The sequence below is a fragment of the Sus scrofa genome, chromosome 14 (assembly GCF_054392235.1).
Source record: "Sus scrofa isolate SSC_HxYL_T2T_F1_AM1 chromosome 14, Sscrofa_HxYL_maternal_Yorkshire_Landrace_v2.0, whole genome shotgun sequence".
NCBI lineage: Eukaryota > Metazoa > Chordata > Mammalia > Artiodactyla > Suidae > Sus > Sus scrofa.
In genome coordinates, this window is record NC_139396.1 from 112,698,896 (window position 1) to 112,722,687 (window position 23,792).

At 38.3% G+C, this 23,792-nt stretch overlaps 1 protein-coding gene and 1 non-coding gene across 6 annotated transcripts; both read left to right on the forward strand.

The window, feature by feature from the left end:
* On the forward strand, positions 1-23,369 carry LOC100157391 (mitochondrial import inner membrane translocase subunit Tim23). 5 transcript variants are annotated; one of them, XM_005671220.4, is made up of 8 exons: positions 1-260; positions 2,497-2,555; positions 8,500-8,593; positions 8,795-8,879; positions 12,664-12,722; positions 14,436-14,546; positions 20,248-20,288; positions 22,857-23,369. In XM_005671220.4, exons 1-8 carry the CDS (start codon positions 155-157, stop codon positions 22,872-22,874), a joined length of 573 nt encoding a protein of 190 aa, XP_005671277.1. In that variant the 5' UTR covers positions 1-154; the 3' UTR covers positions 22,875-23,369. The 5 variants fall into 5 exon arrangements, 3 of the variants coding, with proteins under 3 accessions (XP_005671277.1, XP_001926590.3, XP_084852777.1); XR_014827557.1 differs by lacking the exon at positions 20,248-20,288 and having other exon boundaries at positions 14,436-16,738; positions 21,479-23,369; XR_014827558.1 differs by lacking the exon at positions 20,248-20,288 and having other exon boundaries at positions 14,436-14,771; positions 21,479-23,369.
* LOC146396942 (small nucleolar RNA SNORA74) lies at positions 11,711-11,913 on the forward strand. The gene has a single exon (XR_014828599.1). It is a non-coding gene; the product is annotated as a small nucleolar RNA SNORA74 (small nucleolar RNA).
* Positions 23,370-23,792: the final 423 nt, after the last annotated feature.

Below are 23,792 nucleotides of genomic sequence, written 5' to 3' on the forward strand. Positions count from 1 at the left end.
GAGGTTTAGGTGCTGCCGGCGCCCGGAAGGTCAGCGTGTGAAGGAGGTGGTGGTAACGCGGGTTTCACCCGCTGTTACAGAGGAGCAACGGCCGAGCGGACGATCCCGGCCTGAGGCAGCGGGGAGAAGCAGACCGGTAGTTTGCTGCAGTACCATGGAGGGCGGTGGAGGAAGCGGCAACAAAACCACAGGGGGATTGGCCGGCTTTTTCGGAGCCGGCGGAGCTGGCTACTCGCACGCGGATCTGGCGGGAGTCCCGCGTAAGTATCGGGCCTAGCTTACGAACATTTCTGACTGGTTCTTGCCACCATGCCAAACCTGCGGCGTGCCCTGTCCTTTTTTTGCTAGCGGTCACAAGCTTCAGTAGCAATCGTGGGGTTGGTGTATCTCCGGGGCCGCTCTTTCGACATCGAACGAATTTTTGGAGCCATAGATCCGGAGAAGGTTTCTGTGGTTGTCCTGGATCATGTCAACCAGGAGATGCTGCATGTTTTCTTCCTTTTATATTCAAGCTTTCTGCCTTCTCTTTCCTCTCGCACATTCCTGTATATTGGGCCTTGTGCTTGGCTCTAGGTGAAAAAGAAAACCCCCTTCTGCAAGTAAATGCATTCCAAATATCGAGTTCATAGATAACTTTTTAGCTCAAAGTCGCATATTCTAAAACCACACAGTAGCCGTCAGGGCCACTCAGTGCATACAGGGGAGAAAGAAACATGATTCGAGACAACTAGGGGAACACGGAAGAGAGCTGAATTTTAAAGGTAATTTATAGACAAGAAAGAAGCCAATATGAATTTTAGGAAGGGAAATACGTACAATCGAGGGTGCTGGAAGCACGAATGCCCTGCCTGTGCGCTCCTCAGTACAAAGAATGTGTATTCTAGATCTTTGAAATTATCTAACTGGGTATTCAACTGGATGACTAGAACTTGGACCTAAAAATAGGAAGTTGGTGGAGGATAAGCGTTTTATAAAACTATTTTCTCTTTTGAGAATTTTCGTACTACTTCTTTAGGTCTTTTATGCTCAGAAACCAAAAAAGCTTTTTTTTTTTTTAAACACGCTTAGAAGTTCCTAGTGTGACCTGTATCAAAACTGAATTTAGGGCGTAGTTTGTATATGATAACTTATAGAACAGAACTGTAGGGAGTTTGTGTATAATAAGTCACAGGAGCTCCGCATTTGGAGCACAAAGGGCTCTGCTTTAATGTGAAAAACCATTGTTACATTAATTGAAATTTGAAGGTAAATTAAAAGATGGAGTCAATACCATTTATTGAGTACTGTAGATGGATTTTTCTGGGTGCAGAACTAAGACAGTTAAATTTAAAAAGATGATTGCTGTTTTTGTGGACCTTACATCCTATTGAAGTGAGCCAGGTAACAAAAATGTTTCAGTGACACACTTATCACTAAGTGTCTGAAGGCAATAAAGCAGGATCTTGAGATGGTAGGAACTGGAAGCCTTTTAAGAACAGATCAGGGAAAGCAACTCAGGGGTGTTGGCTTTTGAGCTGTGACCTGAATACAGTACAAATGTGGGGAAGGGTAAGTGTTGAAGGAAACAAACCATTAAGCCATTGTGTCTACACAATGGTGTAGAAGGTGGTGTGATAGAAGATAATGAGATTTAGAAGGGCAAGGAATGGCAGCCAATGTGCTGTTTATTAAGCCTTTTAAGGAGTCTAGTTAGGTAGGAGATGGTTAGGATGTGAGCCTTAGTGCTTAGATCAGGATGGTAGCAATAAAGATGGTAAGGAACACAGTTCGGGATAGGTATTGTTTATACAACTAATAAGACTTGCAGTCGATTCTGGATAATGAGTAGAGTCCTGGGTAATGGGTAGATTTGTGAACAATCAGCTGAGATGCAGGAGGATCCAAAGTTTAAATTTTAAACATGAGAAAGTTGATTTTCCCTGATTTGTCTATCTTCAAAGTTAGTGGAATTCAAGTCTGGGCCTCTCAGAGGTCCCATTTTCTTTTGCCATGACCCCCATCCCTGTGGTGAAGACCTACGAATTCTGTATCCTGTAAATCAGTCCTGTCAGCAACTGTCAACACTAAGATCTGAAGGAACTGCCTTTAAATATTTATACAGAGCGTATGAGGCAAATGATGTTTTTCTTATGAAATTGGTTTCTTGTCAATCTTATTTTACACCCTGTATAGTTGTTGAACATTTTTGCAGTAAAGTAGAAAGAAATAGTTTTATAATTGACCTGGCCTTTGCTTCCCGCTACTTTGATTATTTGATCCATGTTACTGCCAATATGAGAACCTGAGACACAAGTGCAAAATTAAGGGCCCCAAGAGAGGCAGCCCATAAACTACCAGACAGGGAGGATAAGACTAGGAAAGTGGGAGAAAAATTTACATTCATTGGACTTATAACTCAAAACTGCAAAACATGTGAATAATCGAGAGCAGAATTAACACTAAATGAAATAACTTTTAAAATTTTTATTGCCATGTAATGTTTTGTTTTCTCTCTAGTAACTGGTATGAATCCTCTGTCTCCTTATTTAAATGTGGATCCACGATATCTTGTGCAGGTAAGATTTAGACTAGTCCTTTTATGATTTTCCTAGATTGGTCCTTTAACTATGCATTTAAAAAAATAACCCCAAGTACTTAACGTTTACTTCTGTACCTGGTGCCTCTGGAGACACCAAGTCTCTGGTCTCCATTCACCTTTTTTTCCTTATAAACTCAGGGGATTTGGTTTGCCTCTCTTCCTGACACTACTTGATTAAAGGATTTGGGGGGTTTGTCTTTTTTTTTCCATTTTTTAAAATTGTGATAAGATACACTAACAAAATTTGCCACCTTTAACTGTATGGTGGTATTTAATGAATTCCTAATAGTGTACAACCATTATCACCTACCACCGCCATGCTTTCCATCTTATAAAACTGAAACGCTATACCTATTAAAACAGTAATTCCTTTTTCCGTCCCCCCTACCTCCTGGCACCCACTCTTCTGCTTTCTGTGTCTGGTATTTAAATACTCAATACCTCAAATACGAGGAATCATACAGTATTTATTTTTATGTGACTAGTTTAGTTCATTCAGCATAATGTCCTCTGTATTGTATGTATCAGAATCTCCTTCCTTTTTAAGGCTGAATAGTATTCCATTGAATAATATTCCATTTTGCTTATCTATTTATCTGTCCATGGACACTTGGATTGCTTCCATGTTTTAACTACTGTGAATAGTGCTGTTATGAACACTGATGTACAAATATTTCTTTCAGACCCTCCTTTTAATTCTTTCTATTATATATCCAAAAGTGGAATTGCTGGATCATATATGGTAATTGTATTTTTGATTTGCTGAGGAACTGCCATAGTATTGTTTTCTGCAACAGCTGTACCATTTTACTTTCCCGCCAACAATGCACATGGGTTTTAGTTTCTCCCGTTTGTTATTATCTGGGTTTTTAGATAATAGCTATTCTAATGGGTGTGAGGTGGTGACTTGTGGTTTTGATTTGCATTTCCCCAATGGTTATTGACGTTGAACATCTTTTCATGTGCTTGTTGGCCATTTGTATAATCTTTGGAGAAGTGTCTCTTCAAGTCCTTTGTCTGATTTTGAATCAGTTCATTTGATTTTTGTTGTTGAATTTTAGGAGTTCTCTATATATTTGAATTATTTATGCCTTATCAGATATGTGATTTGCAAGCATTTCCCCCCATTTTGTGGGTTGCCTTTTTACTGGGTTGATGTTCTTTTCCAGGGATAGAATCTGAGCAGCAGCTGCAGCCTACACCACAGCTGCTACAGCTCCTTAAACCCACTGTGCCACATCAGGAATTCTTCTAAAGTATTTTTTTAATAGGTACTTTTTTTTTAATATTTTATTTTATTTTTATTTTATTTATTTATTTTTTTTGTCTTTTTGCTGTTTCTTGGGCCGCTCCCGCGGCATATGGAGGTTCCCAGGCTAGGGGTCCAATCGGAGCCGTAGCCACTGGCCTACACCAGAGCCACAGCAACGCGGGATCCGAGCCGCGTCTGCAACCTACACCACAGCTCACGGCAACGCCGGATCGTTAACCCACTGAGCAAGGGCAGGGATCGAACCCGCAACCTCATGGTTCCTAGTCGGATTCGTTAACCACTGCGCCACAACGGGAACTCCGGAAGTATTTTTTAATTTCCCTTGTGATTTCTTCCTTGATCCATTGATTGTTTAAGAAAGTGTTTTTAATTTCCAGGAATTTGTGAATTTTTAAGTCTGTCTTCTGTTAAATCTTTTGAGACTTAATTTGTGGCTTATACATATGGTCTATCCCGGGAAATGTCTTATGTGCACTTAAGCAGGCCATATTAAAAATGGGCAAAAGGAGTCTGCTTCTGGCTCAGCAGGTTTAGAATCCAACTAGTATTCATGAGGATGTGGGTTTGATCTGTGGGTAAAGGATGTGAATAGACAATTCTCCAAGAAGATGCACAGATGTCCAATAATCCATGAAAGATTTCAGTATCACAAATTAGAGAAATGCGCATCACAAAACCACAGTGAGATACGACTTCACACCTACTAGGAGAGCTATACTTAGAAACACATAACAAATGTTGGTGAGGATTTAGAGAAATTGGACCTACATCATACACTGCTGGTAGAATATAAAATGATACAGCTGCTTTGGAAATACTCTGACAGTTCCTCAAGATATTAAAAATATAGTTAGCATATGACCCGGTGTAATTCCACCCATAGATAATATATCCAAGAAATTTGAAAATGTGTCCACACAACAAATTATACATGAATGCCCTCATCACCATTATTCATAATAGCCAAAAAGTAGACACAACTCATGTCATTCATCGGATAAATAGAAAACATAATGTGACTTATCCATATACAATGAAATATTATTTAGCAATAAAAAAGAATGCAAAGATAATACATGGCTCAGCATGGGTGAACCTTGAAAACTTGCTGTGTGCAAAAAGCTAGTCATAAGAGACCACACATTGTGTATGAAATCTCCAGAATCATCAACTATAAAGAGACAAGTGGATTAGCCCAGGGTTGGGGATGAATGGGGAATGGCTGCTAATGAGTATGGGAATCTTCTGGGGGTAATGGAATGCTCTAAAATTGATTGTGATCTTCGTTGTACAATTCTGAATATACTGAAAATCGTTGACTTGTACACTTTAAATAGGTGAATTATAAATTATGTATTGGTAAGTCAGCTTTTGTTTTTTCAAAGAGTAATGGTTGGAACGTTTTCTTTCAAAGTTTAATCACTAACATTAATCTGACAATTACTGCATTTCTTGTTCAAGCAGATATTTAAATAGAAACAAGGTAGCGATTAGGACCTTGCCAGTTTAAAACTTGGTTATTTTTGTAGAAAATTTGCAAAATGTTATCTAACACTATGTTCATTGATTGCTCAAAATTTCAAAACTAATCACTTGCTTAAATGTTGAATCCAATTTTAAGGTTGTACTATAGCTCCATTTTAAAATATAGTAACTCGGAGTTTTCCTTATGGCTCAGGGGTAATGAACCTGACTAGTATCCATGAGGACACAGGTTCAATCCGCAGCCTTGCTTAGTGGGTTAAGGATCCAGGGTTGCCATGAGCTGTGGGGTAAGTTGCAGATGTGGCTCGGATCCCGAGTTGCTGTGGCTGTGGCATAAGCCAGCAGCTGCAGCCCTAATTCAACCCCTAGCCTGGGAACTTCCATATGCCACAGATGTGGCCCTTAAAGAATATATACATATATATAATATAAAATATATCAATATGTATATATGTTAACTTTGTGACCTGCATTGCCAGGTGGGACTTAATGAGTTTAGACATAAAAAAGAAAGTTTTATAACTTTAAAAATTGTAATTTCTTGCTTAATCACAAACACAGCAGCTACTTCCTCTTGAATGCTAAAGAGAATTCAGAGTTGAAAATTTTTCTTGGGCGTTTCTGTTGCGGCTCAGCAGGTTAAGGACCCAGTGTGGTCTCCCTGGCCTTACTCCATGGGTTAAGAATCTGGCATTGCTGCAGGGTGTGGTATAGTTTGCAAATGCTGCTCAGATCTGATGTGGCTGTGTTGTAGGCCTGCAGTTGCTGCTTTGATTTGACCCCTAGTTCTGGAACTTCTTCCATATGCCACAGGTACAGCCATTAAAAAAAAAAAAAAAAAAGTTTTCTCTATCTCATTGTTAGGAGATATGTGTCATCTATTTTATTGCGAATAACTATAGGAAGCCTATATATACCTGAATAAAAAATGCATTTTGTGAACCATTTTTCCATACTTTTGAAGGATGGAGACATTTTAAATAGTACCTTTTTATACATCATGTAGTGATTTTTGGCAACAACTGCTATCTGAGGCATTGTTCGTGATTTCTCTTGCTGTTGTTTTTGTATTGCCACTACTTTTGCCTCCTCACTGAAACGTTTAAAATTATATGAAGTATCTAATCTTCCTCTTGTTAGCCTACATGAACACCCAGTATACAAAAAAAGAGAAGCTAAATATTTCCAACATCCATAGTGTCATCCAGTTGAAATATAAAAGCCTTCTGACTTTTCTCAGGTTCGATGATGCCCTTTCTTGGGTTCATTCCTTTTCTGTGTTAGCCAGCAGTGGTACTGATAGTATTTTACTGACACTAGTGTCCTACAGTGTCAGCAGAAAAAGATTAACATGAACTTTTCGATATATCTTCCCAACATGAATCGTATTGATTTACTTTGACATCAACTGTTAGGTGCTTATTTCTTGCATTTTTAAATTTGGCTTATGGAATTTTTTTCTGTAACACTGTAGCTGTTAATCATAGTTTAAAGAAACCAGGGTCCTTAATTCTGTGGGTTTCATGTTTTTTGTTTTTTGTTTTTTTTTCTCCTTTTTAGGGCCGCACGCTTGGCATATGGAAATTCCCAGGCTAAGGGTCAAATCAGACCTACAGCTGCCAGCCCATGCCACAGCCACAGCAACACAGGATCTAAGCCATGTCTGCAACCTACACCACAGCTCATGGCAACACTGGATCCTCAATCCACTGAGCAAGGCCAGGGACCAAACCCACAACCTCATGCATACTAGTCGGATTCATTTCCACTGTGCCACAGTGGGAACTCTTATGGGTTATTTTCTGTCCCACCCCCAAATTAATGCCATTTAGCCAGGGTCCCTTCTCTCAAATCTTTGTGAAGTTTTGTCATATGAAAGCATATTTTTATTGTTTAAAAAATGTTAAACCCTAATAACAAGAAATCCGTCACTTTGTTTTCCAGTGATTGTGTGTGTGAATTGATGTACATTTGCTTTTACTATGGTTGATCCCCCCAGCTGAAGAATGAGTAGGTGATGACATACTCTCATGTAGACTAATTTGATCATGACCATCTTTTTTTTAATTGCCTATTCATAATTAATGATCCATTTCTGGATGGAAGGATAATTATTTACCGCATCATATTAAATATAGCATTCCTAAAAACCTCAAACAAGAAGCACAATTTAAAACTAAGTCATTAATTGAAAAGTCAGGAGGCACCCCAAATTTACAAATCTATGTATAGTAAATATACTGTGACATGAGATTGATTCAGATTTTGCTTATTATTGCCCAAAAGGCCATTTCTTTGTGATTAGTATAGATGCCTATTAAGAATGCATTTACTGATGGTCAGTATTTACCAAAGAGATGTTTAATCGTTAGTGTTTTTTGCTAAGGGTGTGTGTTATCCTTCAGGGATTTATTTTAACCACTTTTGTATGGAAAGCTTGGCAAAAATTATTTGTTCTTCATGAAAGTGTATTATATTACAAAATCATTCCTATTGTGCTCTTCTCAACCTAGGATTTCTTTAGTGACCTTCAAGAAGTTCATATCAAATTTTGTGTATACATTTATTGGAAGGAGGGGCTAAACCTTTCTAAGACTATCAAAGGAATATATGCCCTCAAAACAGTTAAGAATTATGAAGGAGGTGATTTTGCCCTTACAAAAGTGCTCCAAACTGTTGGGCTTTTGTAGTTTCTGCCCGTTTTTTAATGATCATTTAGTCTAATGTATAGTGAAATAGTGCATCATAAATAGTAGCTACAGATGAAAGTTATTTTCTCCTTCCAGAATGGTCCTCTGCATAGCTTTCAGTTTACCTTTCTCTAGGAAGGTCCTTCCTAAACTCTCTTGCACTGTTTCTTCAAATTTATCATTAAGGCAGATTACCTACAATCTTTCAAACTTACATTGAAGTGCAAAGTTCTGTATGAGACTCTCTCCTAAGAACTAATGAGCCATAAGTATATATGTTGTGTAATGTATTTAACTCTGATTTACATGTTGCTTTTGTTGCAGAGTTTTTATTTTTGTTTGACTAAGTATAGTTGAGTTTTAGTTAATTTACGGTTTTACCTTCTGTGAAAAACTGCTTTGAAAAAGTAAATGCTTTGCAAGTACTATGTCTTGAGGGGAGCTCAACTCAGTTTTCATTATTATCTCTTTAGGACACAGATGAGTTTATTTTGCCAACTGGAGCTAATAAAACCCGGGGCAGATTTGAACTGGCCTTCTTTACCATTGGAGGATGTTGTATGACAGGTTGGTATTTATATATGTTTAAGTGTCTTCAATCCAAATAATCAAAGGTGCCTAAAAAGGCAATTAGAATACTGGTTTCAGGATTTTTTTTTAAATTTTTTTTATATTTTTCTTATTGTTAAATAAAAATGAAAAAAATTTAGTAGTTGTTCTTTAATATAAAGCTGATTATTTCTATGAATTGTTATTATGATTTGCCAGGGGCTGCATTTGGGGCTGTAAATGGCCTACGGCTAGGATTGAAGGAAACCCAGAACATGGCCTGGTCCAAACCAAGAAACGTACAGTAAGTCTCATGTAATCGTCTGATGTAGTGATGTTTAAATATTAATCTCTACTTTGTTGGTTTGATGAACACAACCTTGAGATTACAAATGTTTAGAGTATTGCTGTGTGTGTACATACTTTGTTGTCGTATGTGTGTGTGTGTGTGTGTGTGTTTCTCTTATTCAAAATAAAAGAAGTTTAGGAATGAGGTAACTTGAGTCTAAGCTTTTAAAAGGAGTGATTTTTGGAGTTCCCATCCTGGCTCAGCCGTAACAAACCCAGCTAGTATCCTTGAGGACGAGGGTTCAATCCCTGGTCTCACTCAGTGGGTTAAGGATCTGGCATTGCCACGAGCTCTGGTGTAGGTCACAGACACAGCTCGGATCTGGCTGGTATTTCTGTGGCTGTGGTGTAGGCCAGCAGCTATGGCTCTGATTTAACCCCTAGACTGGGAACTTCCATATGCAGTACATGAGACCCTAAAAAAAACCAAAATATTTTAAAAAATTAAAGTGATTTTTGAGTCAGTGTCCCTCAGTCAGCTGTACTGCACCAGCCCAACTTCTCAGCAATATCTGTTCCATTTTGCAGGCCCAAATTACATGCTTTTCAAATTGTTGAATTATTAGTACATTATTTGGATTTTTCTGGGTTGTGCAAAACCATAGGCCATAGTAAGTGAAGAAATAAGTACATTAGAGTATTTGCTAAATCTGCTGTCATTTGACTGGAGCTTCTCATTGTCTTCACTTTCCATTTTTGAAATGCAAAGGTGCAGAAAATTTAAATGAATTTCCCAGAACTTAGAGGTAGTTCCAAAAGCAATAAAACAGTCTTCTCTTTAGAAATTGAACATTGCAGAGAAGAAAAAGTGCAGTTAAGGTCAGAAGGTGTTTATAGTTATGTATCTTCAGCCAGCTCAAGAAATAATTATAACTAATTCCTGTTGCTATCCCCTAAATAATGTGTTTTTAGTTTTGCATGTTTTTATACTTTATATGAGAGGAATCACACAGTATGTGTTCTTATATGGCTCATGTTTTAGGACACTTTAAACTTCATTTTACTTACATGTTGTTGCTTAGCCAGCAGATGGCAGCAGGTGCACTAGAATTAGGCCTTGGGAAACCTAAAGGCCTCTGGGTTTTTCGTATTCCTGTGGCTGTGTGAATCATCACCCTTGCTTTACAAGCCCAGATCTTTGTTTTCATATTTATATTCTTTTTGCTTTTTAGAGCCGCACTTGCAGCATGTGGAGGTTCCCAGGCTGGGGTCCAATCGGAGCCACAGCTGCTGGCCTACACCAGAGTCAACAGCAACACCAGATCCAAGCCGCATCTGCGACCTACACCACAGCTCACAGCAATGCCGGATCCTTGACCCACTGAGTGAGGCCAGGGATCAAACCCGCAACCTCATGGTTCTAAGTTGGATTCGTTTGCGCTGTGCCACGATGGGAACTCCTGTTCTTAATGTTTGCTTTTTTATTTATATTCTTAGTGTTTGTTCTTTAATCCCCCTTTTTTTGGTGTCATTTGAAAATATGCAAAAGTAGAATAGTACAGTGAACACCTCTGAACTATAACCCAGGCTCAACAACCATCAACCAGGATCAGTTGTGTCTTGTCTCCTTCCCTTCCATATTATTCTGAAACATATTCTGAGAGTCATATTATTAAATACCAGTTTGAAAGTGGAAAGTCTCTTAGAAAATATAACCTTTGTTTCTTAAAACCATCCTAGTTTTTTTTTTTTTTTTTTTTTTTTTGTCTTTTTGCCTTTTCTAGGGCCATTCCCGGGGCATATGGAGGTTCCCAGGCTAGGGGTCTAATCGGAGCTGTAACTGCCAGCCTACGCCAGAGCCACAGCAATGAGGGATGCGAGCCATGTCTGCAACCTACACCACAGCTCACAGCAACGCCGGATCCTTAACCCACTGAGCAAGGGCAGGGATCGAACCCGCAACCTCATGGTTCCTAGTGGGATTCGTTAACCACTGCACCACAACGGGAACTCCTGGTTTGCATTTGGAAGTCATATTTTTAAAGTCTTTAACATTTTTAGTATAATCTTTCAAATAAGGAGACCACATTCTAAAAAAAAGATAACAGGGTTTTGGGCCAGACCAATCTATATAGTTTCAAAACTTAGTTTCATTACTTACTGCTTTGGGATCTTAGGTAAATTTTTCTGCTTTTTGCCTTTAAGAGTTATTGAGAGATGACTAAAATGGGGAGTAGGTAAGGGCCCAGTTAAAGCTTGCTGCAAATGAAAGAACAATGAGCTGAACTTAATGTATTAGTTAATATATAACAATTAGATTCATTAATATGTAACATATTTATAATCATTACATCTTTTTTTTTGCTTTTTAGGGCTACACCCTCGGCATATGGAGGTCCTCAGGATATGGGTCTAATCAGAGCTATAGCTGCCAGCCAACGCCAGATCCGAGCTGCGTCTGTGACCTACACCACAGCTCATGGCAATGCCAGATCCTTAACCCACTGAGCAAGGCCAAGGATCGAACCTGCAACCTCTTGGTTCCTAGTCAGATTCATTTCCACTGCACCATGACAGAAATTCCTAATCATTACATCTTTTAAAAAATGATTGTTTAGAAGTAAGACCAATTTTTGTTACTGTTGAGCATTAATTTAAATGAGGGCTTTAATTAAAGTTAAATATGAGTTATTTTGCTGTCTGCTATTATAATTCTATAATTTCCAGCAGTAGTCAGCTATCAGGGCAGAACCATTCCTATGACAGTTTTACACTGTGGGAGAGAAATGTTCTGTCTTCTTTCTCCAATTACCTGTGTCACTCGTCTGTTATTGTAGTTGTGTAATTTCCAGCAGTAGTCAGCTGTCAGGACAGAACCATTCCTATGACGGTGTTACACTGCTGGGAGAGGAATGTTCTGTCTTCTTCCTCCAGTTACCTGCATCACTGTTCTGGTGATGTCTGGCACTGGTGAGGGCAGAGCTATGCTTCCCTGAGAGTGTGCTAAGCATTCAATTTGGCTGCTTAGTTCTAGTCTGGGAGCAGACAGAGTGAGTGTACTCTCTTCACTCATTCTAGTTAAATGCCTCTCTCCTCCTCCTTGAGTATTTGTCTTTTATTTTATTTTATAGTCTATAATATTCCACACTTTGATTCTACTTAGTATCCTAAGTATTTGCTCCTCCCAAGAAACTTAATTGTAAGCTAGTTTGTCTAATGTCCTTTAAAAAAAAAAATAAGTTTCTGTAAACTAAAATATATTCCAGGCTGTCATTCAAATCTTTTGTATATCTAAGACTTAGAATTTTCTTTGCTTGTTGACCAAAAATATTGGAGTTTGTAATCTAACCTTCATTTATATTTATATAAAGTAGAAGCTATCCTTACTGAATTCTAAGGAGGTGCTAAGTTTTAAAATTAAGAAAACTTTGAGTATTGCAGGGGAGTTCCCTTCGTGGCTCAGCAGTTAACGAACCCGACTAGGATCCATGAGGATCTGGGTTCGAACCCGGGCCATGCTCAGCAGATTAAGTATCCAGCGTGGCCTTGAGCTGTGGTGTAGGTTGCAGACGTGCGGATCCTGCATTGCTATGGCTGTGGCATAGGCCAACACCTGTAGCTCCGATTTGAACCATGCCTGGGAACTTCCACATACCTTGGGTACAGCCCTAGAAAGCAGAAAAAAGAAAAGAAAACTGAGTATCGCATTTATACATTTTAAGGTGCTATAATTATGGCTTTTCTAATACTAGAGAGATAATGATTCTAAATACAGATTCTTTCTTTTTCTGCCCTGGTAGGATTTTGAATATGGTGACTAGACAAGGGGCACTTTGGGCTAATACTCTAGGTTCTCTGGGTAAGTAGATGTTTTACTTGATTATAAATCATTAATGCAAAGAAAGTACATGTATCATGAACAGTTTGACCAACCAAAATTCTGGTCATGGGTTGTTAAAAATTAGGTTTAAATCAACACTGTAGGGTGAATGGGTATTACTGCTTAGGAAAAGACGCATAAACTCTATATAACAAAATAATCCTGGGTGCCAGTGCCTTTGAGAATTCCATTTCTGATGTTTTAACACCACATACTCTTCTATCCAAGCAAAACACCAAATAAAATCATGATTTAACTAAATGAAATGCAGATAATTTAGGTCTGAGGCCAGTGTTTTGTGTGTTAGGAAGAGTTCAAGGTCCTGTGGTAAGATAAGATAGATTAATCCACCCTCTTGATATGTTTTCCTAATAGCCTATTCATCATTCTTTTTACCTAATTAGATTTCCCAGACTTAATTGCCAGAGTTGCAATTAGGGCTTTTGTAGATATCAAAGACATTTGCAATTCTAAGCAAGGGATAATTTAGTAGGACTTAGGACCAAAAGCTTTTGTACTACATTGTTTATGAATGACTGACTCTTGATTACTCATGACTTATAAAAAGCCTACTTATGTCACTTATGCCATAATCCAAAGTTTTCTTTATCCGAAAGTCTGAAAATCTTTTAAGTGTGGCAGATTAGGTAAGGGGAGATGTGAGCATTTCTTTAAAAAGGTAGGAAAAGCCTCTGTGCAAACTAAGGTCCTAGCCTTGTCATGGGCTTTGGAAGCAGTAAGTTTTCATAACTACAAAATAGGATCCACGTTTGGAATTCTAGTAAATGGCTGCTTCCATATCCCATGCCCATAGTGCACCTTCATAGCACACAGTAACACTCCTTTGTACCTGTGTGATTTGCTTATGTACCTGGCAGAATTAATCATCATGGGCTGCCCAGGACTTTCTCAGTTTTACCACTTCAAGTCCCTGTTCCAGAAAACCCTCAATTCTGGGCGGACTGGGATGTTTCCCTTGTTCTGTGATTAATCAGTGTTCTGCTCTAGTTTCAATTAAATAAGTTGAAGTGGGAAGAAGAGCCTTTATAGAAGTATTAAAAACATCACAACAGAGGAGTTGTAAGGCTGGGTTTGGTGTAATTTGAGAAAGAGTAAGGAAAAAGGTTAATGCATTCATGGCAAGTAGGAATCTTTACAGGTGTAGGAGAATAGTGGTTTGGGAAGAGCTCATTAAATCTAAATAGTACTAGTGTTAGGGTTTTTACATGCGCAATAATCACATCTCACTTTTCTTGAAGTTATGTTTTTCTTACAATAGAAATGCATGTGTTTTGGATTTGTTTCTAAATCCAAAGTGTCATGAATAAAGTGGAAGTGAAAACTAAAGACATTTTCCCTGGGACTCCCCAGCGGTACTTTCCATAAATCACTAATATAAGTTTCTTCTAAATCTTTCCACTTTTTTTGCATATCCAGAATCTAAATACACATACCTGCCTTTCATACTAGTGAATAGAGCTCTTCTTGTTTTTGGTCTTGTGAGTATGTACGATTCCCAATACGGAATTTCTCTTTCTGGATCAGTCCCTTCTTGAAGGTCACCTAATTTGTTGTGATCAGTGTTTATCTATCTTAAAGAGTGGTATTCATAGAAACATTTATCTAAATATAATTGCCACACTAACTTTCAGTTCACTTTTTAATTACTGATCAGTTCCATTTCCCTTGCAGCTTTGCTCTATAGTGCATTTGGTGTCATCATTGAGAAAACAAGAGGTGCAGAAGATGACCTTAACACAGTAGCAGCTGGAACCATGACAGGCATGTTATATAAATGTACAGGTAGGTACTATTGAATGGTGGGGCTGTCTTTTAGGACAGTTGAAGTATGCTTTTTATCCAGTTTTAAAAGAAAAAATTTTTTTTCCTCTTTTGTAGGGCCACACCCGAGGCATATGGAAGTTCCCAGGCTTGGGGTTAAATTGGAGCTGTAGCTGTGGGCCTACACCACAGCCACAGCAACACTGGATCCTCAACCCACTGTACAAGTCCAGGGATCAAACCCTAGTTGGATTTGTTAATCACTGAGCCTCAACAGGAACTCCTAAAAGGAAATTTTATCCTTTTTTAAATAGTATAGTGTATAGTGTTCTTTGACATCTTATGGTTTGGAGTTTTGTTTTTTTGCTTTTTAATTTTTTGTGAAATACAAGTAATGTTAAATATATTTACATTGTTGTACAACTAATTTCCAGCATCTTTATCTTGCAAAACTGAAACTCTGAACCCATTAAACAACAAATCTGCATTTCCCCCTTCTGTAGCCCCTGGCAACCACCATTCAGCTTTCTGTCTCTGAATTTTAACTACTTTAGGTATCTCATGTAAGTGGAATCATGTCGTATTTTTCTTTTTGTGACTGGCTTATTTCATTTAGCATATTGCCCTCAAGGTTTATCCATGTTGTAGATTGTGTCAGAATTTCTTTCCTTTTTAAGACTGAAAAATACCCCATTGTACGTATCACATTTTGTTTATCCATTCATCTGTCATTATGAACGTGGGTAGTCTAAATACTGTTTAAACAGTCTAAATACTGTTTAATTTTGAAGAAAAAAAATCAAAACCCTAAGAGTTGAATCAGAATTACCTGGATGAAGATCAAATATCAAATTCTTCTGTAAGATAGAAAAGAAATTAACATTCATTGAGGTATGATTATAGTCTCAGCAGTAAGTACTTAATATAACTTGTTTCATATAAAGCTATGATCAGCATCACACCCCATATTTATAGATGAGCACAGTATTAAAATGATGTTTTTCAAAAAGTTATATAACTAGTGACAGTCCTAAATTTTTCATCATATTTCTCTTCTAAATTGCCTACCCTATATATGTTCTATACTCGAGCTTCTGAAAAGTAATTCTATTTCTTCGATTGCTTTAATATACTTTAGACATTTGATTGAGTAATTTTGTTGTTATATAATTCCTCTATCACACATATCAGGTAATATTTCTTCTTGCATAGAAATAAGAGAGAAGTCTCAACAGGATTATAAAATCCAAAATTTCCTGATATGTCTGAGAATAAGAGGCTTTTTTTATACTGAAAGTGAATCACATTTGGAATTTTATCCCTAGGAGTTCACAATGTTTTTTGCAACATGTGTGTATATTTATACACATAACAGCTCCTGGTTAGATAAGAGAATAAATACCTTTTATGTCCATGAAAATGTTACTTTAGCATAGAAAAGCTTTAGGGTCAGACAAAGGCATTTAAAATCTTAGGTTGGCACCACAAGAGTAGCACTCAGCCAGCAAGAGTTTAGTTGGCCCAAACTTTATTACGGGCCAAATTAAGATTTTTAAAACAGATTTCACACAAAAACTTGAAATTTCAGCTTCTTTTGAAGAAATGGAAGATAACTAAGCTCACATTATGCATGGTGGCAAATGGCTGGAGCTGAGTCAGGGTGGCTGCTGCCCCAGTGGATGGGTACTGACGCTCCAGCTCAGTCCCCATCAATCCTTGTTTTCTTACTCAAGGTAAGCCATTACGCACTTCCTGTGTTAAGGGCAGCCCTGAACACAAGAATATACTGAATTATCTAAGACATATTACGCATAGTTTTATGAATACTTGGTGTTATCAAAAGAAATGGGAACCTAGTTTTCTGTGTCAAGGTCTTCTTGTTGGAATAATATTTTTAATACAGCCTGGGACCCCACCCCCAGCATAAATTATGGAAGAGAAGGCTTTGGACTCAGAAAAGAGAAAGCAAATAAAATACCTATTAATTCTATATCAGGTAATGAGTGATTTCAGTTTCCTTTGCAATTGTGGAACAAAGAAGAGGCAAATAATCTGCTGACCCAGAATTCCAACATTGGTTCCTCGTTCCTGGCTGACCAGTTTCACTCAGCTCATCAGAATCACTCTAACACAGGCATCAGTGTCTTTTCTTGATTTGTGGTTTAGGCTCTACTTAAGACAGAGCACAGAATTATGAACTTTGTATGGCAGGAGTATACATATAAAACCTCAAGATTCAAGGATTTGGAAAAGAATTTAGGCACTCTTAGTTTAGAGTTAGCATAAGCCATTTAAGGAAGGAAGTTAACATTTAAGGAATGGTTAATTCTTGCTGACCTAAAATTTTTCCAATCTCCAATGAACTCTTCTAAAATAAGAATTTTGGGGTGGGAGTTCCCGTTGTGGCTCAGTGGTTAACGAATCCGACTAGGAACCATGAGATTGCGGGTTTAATCCCTGGCCTTGCTCAGTGGGTTAAGGATCCGGCGTTGCCGTGAGCTGTGGTGTAGGTCACAGATGTGGCTCACATCCCTCATTGCTGTGGCTCTGGCGTAGGCTGGCGGCTACAGCTCCGATTGGACCCCAGCCTGGGAACCTCCATATGCTGCGGGTGCAGCCCTAGAAAAGACAAAAAAGAAGAAGAGTTTTCTTAATTATTATTAAAGCGAGGAGTTTAGAATGAAAGCAGTATGACTCAGTTTAGGTTTGGGAGGTACTCTTGTAGAAAGAAAAACTAAGGAGAAATACATGAGAAGGTGGCTAATTGTCAGACCAAAAAGAGGATAATGGAATAATTCTAATCATATGGTTTTAGTTCAGACTTAATGCTTTATTTAATGAAGTATGTAAATATTTTTCAGTAGGTATAAAATGTCACAGGTTTCCTGTGTCCTGTGAAAATCTAATGACCAGTATTCTACCAGAATAAAAACAGCTGTAGTTTTGCTCTCATTCATACATATGTTTAGCAATATTGAAGAGGCCTGATCACTTATCTTCAGGAAATAAGGCCTCAGAAAACAAAAGGCCCCTTTCCCCCTGCACAAAATTCCTAACCTGTTAATCCTGTGCCTTCCATAAGAAAGTCACCTTATAAAAACAAACTAAATAAAAGTAAGAAGATAAATCCAGTTCTTCAAATCAAGCAGTTATCATCTAGGTTATTGTTAAAAGGTAGTACTTATTAATGAATACTGGCCTTCAAAATTAAATTTCATATGCTACAAACAGCCTCCTGATGACTTCTTGATTTCTGTTACTAGTATCAACATTCTTCCAAAGAGCTAACTGACATTTGGACAAATCACTAAAACCAACACCCCAGTAAAAAATGGTGTAAGGATATGACAAAGCCCTTCAGGAAGAAAGAGAAGTGAATGCTAAACAATAGATGTTGCTTATCAGCAACCAGGAAAAAGCAAAATGAAACATTTAAGATAATTTTTTCCTATCATCTGGTTTTTAAAAAGTGATGGAAGGTGACACTTACTTTTGGCAAAGGTAAGCAATTTTACTTTGAAGAGCAATTTGGCATTAGTTGTTAATATTTTAAATATGTAAATCCTTGCTTAAGTCATCTAATTTTCAGCAGTTTATCCTACAGCACACTAAGGCATACATGCAAAACTGTTTGTACCAAGGTGTTTAAGACACCCTTCCAGGAGAAGGTGATATTTGAACAAAGATGGAAAGATGAGGGAGGGACATGTGAGGTGGATGTCTTGAGGGAGGATTTAGGTAAGTAGCAACAAGAACAAAGGCCCTGAAATGGGAGTTAAAGGGTAACAGGAGAGTATTAGAATCTGGAGTCATGAAAGTGGTAAGGGACCAAATCATATAGATGATATAGCTTCATTCTCCACTGTGAAGATTGGGCTTATTTGGACTTTGATTAATTCTTACTAAGAGTTGCCACTGTAGCATAAGGATCCAGCATCTCTGGTGGCTCAGGCCACCACACCTGCTATGGTGAGGGTTCAATCCCTGGGCCAGGAACTTCTGCATGCCTTGGGTGCAGCATCTCTTTTCTTTTTTTTTAAGTCTAAGGACTGTAGTATTTCCACTTACTTTCTAAGCCTTAAATTGTTTGTTGTAACTTCCAAAGAGTTAAACTTTCACCCTTCTGAATACAAAGTTTATACCAGGAGATGTCTCAAGTCAAGGATTCCAAATCCTCTAAAATTTTGATACGGTTCTCAAAGGAGTCTAGGACACTCCTTACCACCTGCAGATAAACAGTCACCATAAGACTAGTCCTAAAAGGACAAAATAGTGTGGTGTCAAAAACAACTGAGATATTTTTAGTGAGTTTGGTCTTGCAGAGAAGCAGTGGGGTTTGCAAAGGGCTGGATGGGCAGTGGTGAGGGAAACCTAGGAGAGCTAGCTGGCTGCTGTGCTATTCAGAGTCACACATACTGTTGCCACTCTATTACAGAGCTAAGAAGGAAAAAACAAGTGGGAAGCATGCTTCTAGTGACCTAATCACCTTTGATGTCTACTTTTCTCTCACCATCCCCATTTTAATACTCCCACTCAGAAGCCTTTGATGATGACATGCTGCCTTTTAAATCGAAATTCAAACTTCTCACTGTAGTCCTCCATGTTCTAATCGTAACCCATCTTTCCAGTCTTTTCTTCCACATGTGTCATTTGACCAAACAGATCAAGTTGAAATCCAGTCCATCCTTAAGGCCTAACTCAGCTGTTAGTACCCTTTTCAAGAAACTCCTTTATCCTGGAAGCAATTTGGTATGTGGAAAAAACAATGGGCTTTGGAGTCATACTGGGTTTAATTAGCAGTAGATCCCTAAATAGATGTGTAAACAGGAGAGTAGCTTGTCTGAATTTCAGGTTCTTTGTCTATAAAACAAGTGTGACTATTCCCTTCATAGATTTGTAAATGAGATAACCTATGCAAGCTTTCTGCTATAAGCACATTTTGTAAAATTCTTAAGGCTTGACGCATTTTTCCTAGTAGGAAATTAAGTCACTATTTAGGATTGCAACATCAAGAAATAACAAGAGAATTATGTTATTTAGAAACATGCCAGTACAAAGCAAAGTGGTTGCTTTTGGGGCCTGGAATTAGCATGAGGATGATGAGTACAACAGACTGTTGTGTATCACTAAAGCCTTTGAGTGCTATCTTTTAAAATTATGTTTATGGACTACTTTGATAAAAATTAAAGTGGGCAAAGATGTATGAACATAATAAAAATTAGGCATTAGATTGGGAGGGTAGAAGGGAATTATTATTTAATGGGTTAACGAAAAAAATTAATAGTGCAGAAATTTCTTGAATGGAATTTGTAGCCATCTCAGTGTGTAGGTAAGGTTGTTCCTCTAAAGCAATGGGCAGATGCCTCTCTGTCCACTGTCTGTGGACCAAGAATGTTTTAGATTTTTAAATAGTTAACATCTATTAAATGGTTATATAAGTACCTACATAGCCTTTGCACCTTCAAAGCCTAAAATAGTTACTTTCTGGCCATTTCAGGAGAAATGTACTGATGCCCCTTCTCAAGTAATTGTCAGTTTAGTGTGTTAGCACTGCCACTAACCAGTTCTATAACCTGCAAACAAGGCCCTTGAATATTGTGGGCCTCATTTTCCTGTTTAGAAGAGGTGATATTTGCTCTTTCTGGAAGAATTGAGTAAGAATCCAAAAGATGGTAGAGAAGACTGTGATACCCACAAGTCTCATGTTTGTTTTGCTTTATAGAGTTTAACCATTGGCCTTATTTGGGTACTCTTGTGTTCAGAGTAAGTATATTTGTTAATTAACTTCCTGTACTTAGTTGGTCAAAAGTTGTTTCATTACAGAAGGCCTGAAGCCAAGGCCCTCAAACTTTCAACACATCAGCTAGTTGGAAAACCCTGAAAATAATGAAAAGAATTAAAACTAAAACCAAATAAAAGGCTAACCTTAAGTCATGATTACTGTGCTTATTAGAAAATCAAACACTGCATATGTTCGGTGTCTTCTTATTAGAAACAACTTTTTTCTAGCCTTCAAAGAAGTAACTTAATTGATCTGAACTGAGTTTTATTTTGGTCAGAAAGTAGAAAGCTTTCTAGGAGATACATATGCCAGTGATGTCCTAAAGATCTTACTTAAATCCTTATAGCTCCCAATTTCATTGCTACCTCTAGTGCCTATGCCAGGGAGGTTTTTCACTTGCTAGATGGGAAGTAATGTGAAAATCCTTCTGAAAGAGCAAAGTAGGAACATGTTCTTGGGATAGTCAAAGCAAAGGGCCAACGAAAGGAACAATTTGCAGCTAATTCCAAACCAGTGGGCAGAATTCAGAGTCCTGTGGATCTGTAATCAACTAAAGGTCCGGGGGAGTTAAGTCTCAAGTTGAATGTTTGGTCTCAGGAAACAGTGTCTGCAAAATTATTTTGCTTTCAATTACTTGCCCTCTGTCATTTTTCTAATTAGCAGCAGTGAGGTCACTTTTGCTTTGTTTTGTGTTGATTTCACACTGGAAAATGTTATTTATTTTTGTAACCTGCTTAAAGAAACCTCCTTAACACTCAGGGTGTAGGTCTGGGCCATGGTGATGCTGTTGAGGATACCTTAGTTAGCATTTACTCTTCTGGGCTTCATGTTTTTCCATTTTTAGGAATTTGGTCTAATTATAGTTCACTTTCAGCCCCTACAACTTTTTAGGGACTTACTATTCAAAGAAACAAGGTAGATCTTTATTAAGCCAGGCAGATTTCTTTTTTTTTTTTTTTGTCTTTTTGCCATTTCTTGGGCCACTCCCGTGGCATATGGAGGTTCCCAGGCTAGGGGTCCAATCGGAGCTGTAGCCACCGGCCTACGCCAGAGCCACAGCAACGCGAGATCCGAGCCGCGTCTGTGGCCTACACCACAGCTCATGGCAATGCCAGATCGTTAACCCACTGAGCAAGGGCAGGGACCGAACCTGCAACCTCATGGTTCCTAGTCGGATTCTTTTAACCACTGTGCTACAACGGGAACTCCAAGCAGATTGTTTTAAGTTAGCAGGTTAAGTATGCATTACTTATAATTTTTCAACCACAATGAATACAGCTGCAAATTCAACTATCATGCCTAGTCCTAAATGTGGCAAGATATAAAGAGATGATGTGGACTTCAAGGACATATCACCCATTTACTCTGATTAATTTTATGTTTCTGATCCCCCTCCTACATATTCGACAACTATTTTATAGATGATTCCTGCAGTTTCTGTTTGGGTCTGTTTAAGAGAGATAACTAGAGCACTTCATAGTGGAAGCCTAAGCAGGTCAGCTATCTTAAGTCTTCAGGCTAGAGAGCCTAAGGGAGTAGTCCTTTAATCTATCTTCTGAAGCCATCTGGCAGGACATTCATTGCTGACATGGCTGGTCTGAAGTGTTCAAACTGCAGCGTCACTGAATTTCACAGAATTTACTGGTTCTTAGCTAAAGGGCCTCTAATAAGGTATAAACACTGGAACTTTGCCTTCTGAATACATGACCTGGAACAAACATTCCCTAGGTATGATATAGGCTGCCTCAAGTCTGTGATCCCTCCTTTGGTGAAACTTTAAGAGAAGTTAAAGTACTTTTTAAAAGCTTCTTTGGGTACCTCCAATTTCTCTTATTAGACTAAAGGGACTAATTGAAACATTTTTGTTTCTGCATTTTAAATGAAATATTTATTGCTAATCTTTTTCCACATGAATTATTTCTTTGATATACAAAAATAGTTCAGTCTCATCCTTGAATGTTTTTCAACTAGTATGGTGATGCTGAGGCCTCATTGCTTATTAGTTGATTGTCTGACATTATCAGTGTAGGAGTAGGGGATGGATGACTTAGTGCTTCATCAGCGCCTAACTCAACTTGTTTATAGCCATTTTATTACCACTTTGTCTTGAATCTTCAAAGTTAATATTTAAAAGACCTGTGCAGAGTCCAAAGGCTATTAATGCTGTTTCCAAAGAGGGTGTCACCATGTTTACATTACAGCCTTAAATCAATTATGAGTGCCAGCTATGACTAGTAGGAAACTATTGATCTGCTTAGCAGGGATTATTGATCTGGTTGGGACTTCAATAATAAGCGTAAGATCTTGTCCAAGTGTTCTAAGATCAAATCAGATTAAGAAAAACCAAGAAATTATGCTGATAATTGGTACAAATTATGAAATTAAAGGTAGGGGGGAAGGTTGTAAATGTGAAAATAAATTTTATTCTCTTTGGGCTGGAATCTTTATGAACATGAACGGTATGTCTCAGTTTTATGATAGTTTTGTTTAACCCTTTGATGCTAGTACAGTATGCAATACAAGGCTTATTTTATTGTTTTCTTTTCCAGGTGGTCTTCGAGGGGTAGCACGAGGTGGTCTAGCAGGACTAACACTTACGAGCCTCTATGCACTATATAATAATTGGGAGCACATGAAAGGCTCCTTACTGCAACAGTCACTCTGAAGATTCTGCTAGTTTATGAATGGAGGACACTTTAGTAGTCATCCAGACCAATTTATAAATCAGTCTGGAGTCATTCACTCTTCTATCTACAATTAGTTTGAGAAATTGGAGACTCCAATTTGCTGGGATGAAGATCATGGATAGCTGACCAGGATTGGCACTCCTTCCAGCCATGAATGAGTTGAAGCCAAAACCCTCTGGCAGCTGAGTAATGTGGTTCTCTTCTCCTTTGAAGAAGATCTTGCACCTCTTTTCTCTACTACTCCTTGGAAAACCACTTACTCCCAGAATTCAGGTCATCTTGTTGTCAATACTGTATCACCACATGTATTCATTTAATGATCCAAGACTGTAATACTGCCCTGTATTCCCAATAAAGGGTGAAAATAGAACCAAAGTCCTAACTCCAACACAGCATTTAAAACTATCTTTGCGTCTCCATTTAAAACTATCTTTCTAGTTAGAGTTGCTCTTGGCATTTGTTTCTGCTCCACTAGGCTAAAACACATGAAAATCTCTGATGAAATGAAGGGCTACTAACATCATTAGCATCTAGGTTAAAATTCTTCTTCAACAGAGTTGACACTAAACCACCTTGGATTGGAGTTCCCGTTGTGGCACAGTGGTTAACGAATCCGACTAGGAACCATGAGGTTGTGGGTTCGATCCCTGGCCTTGCTCAATGGGTTAAGGATCTGGTGTTGCCGTGAGCTGTGGTGTAGGTCGCAGACGGGGCTTGGATCCCGCGTTGCTGTGGCTCTGGTGTAGACCAGTGGCTTCGGCTCCAATTGGACCCCTAGCGTGGGAATCTCCTAATGCC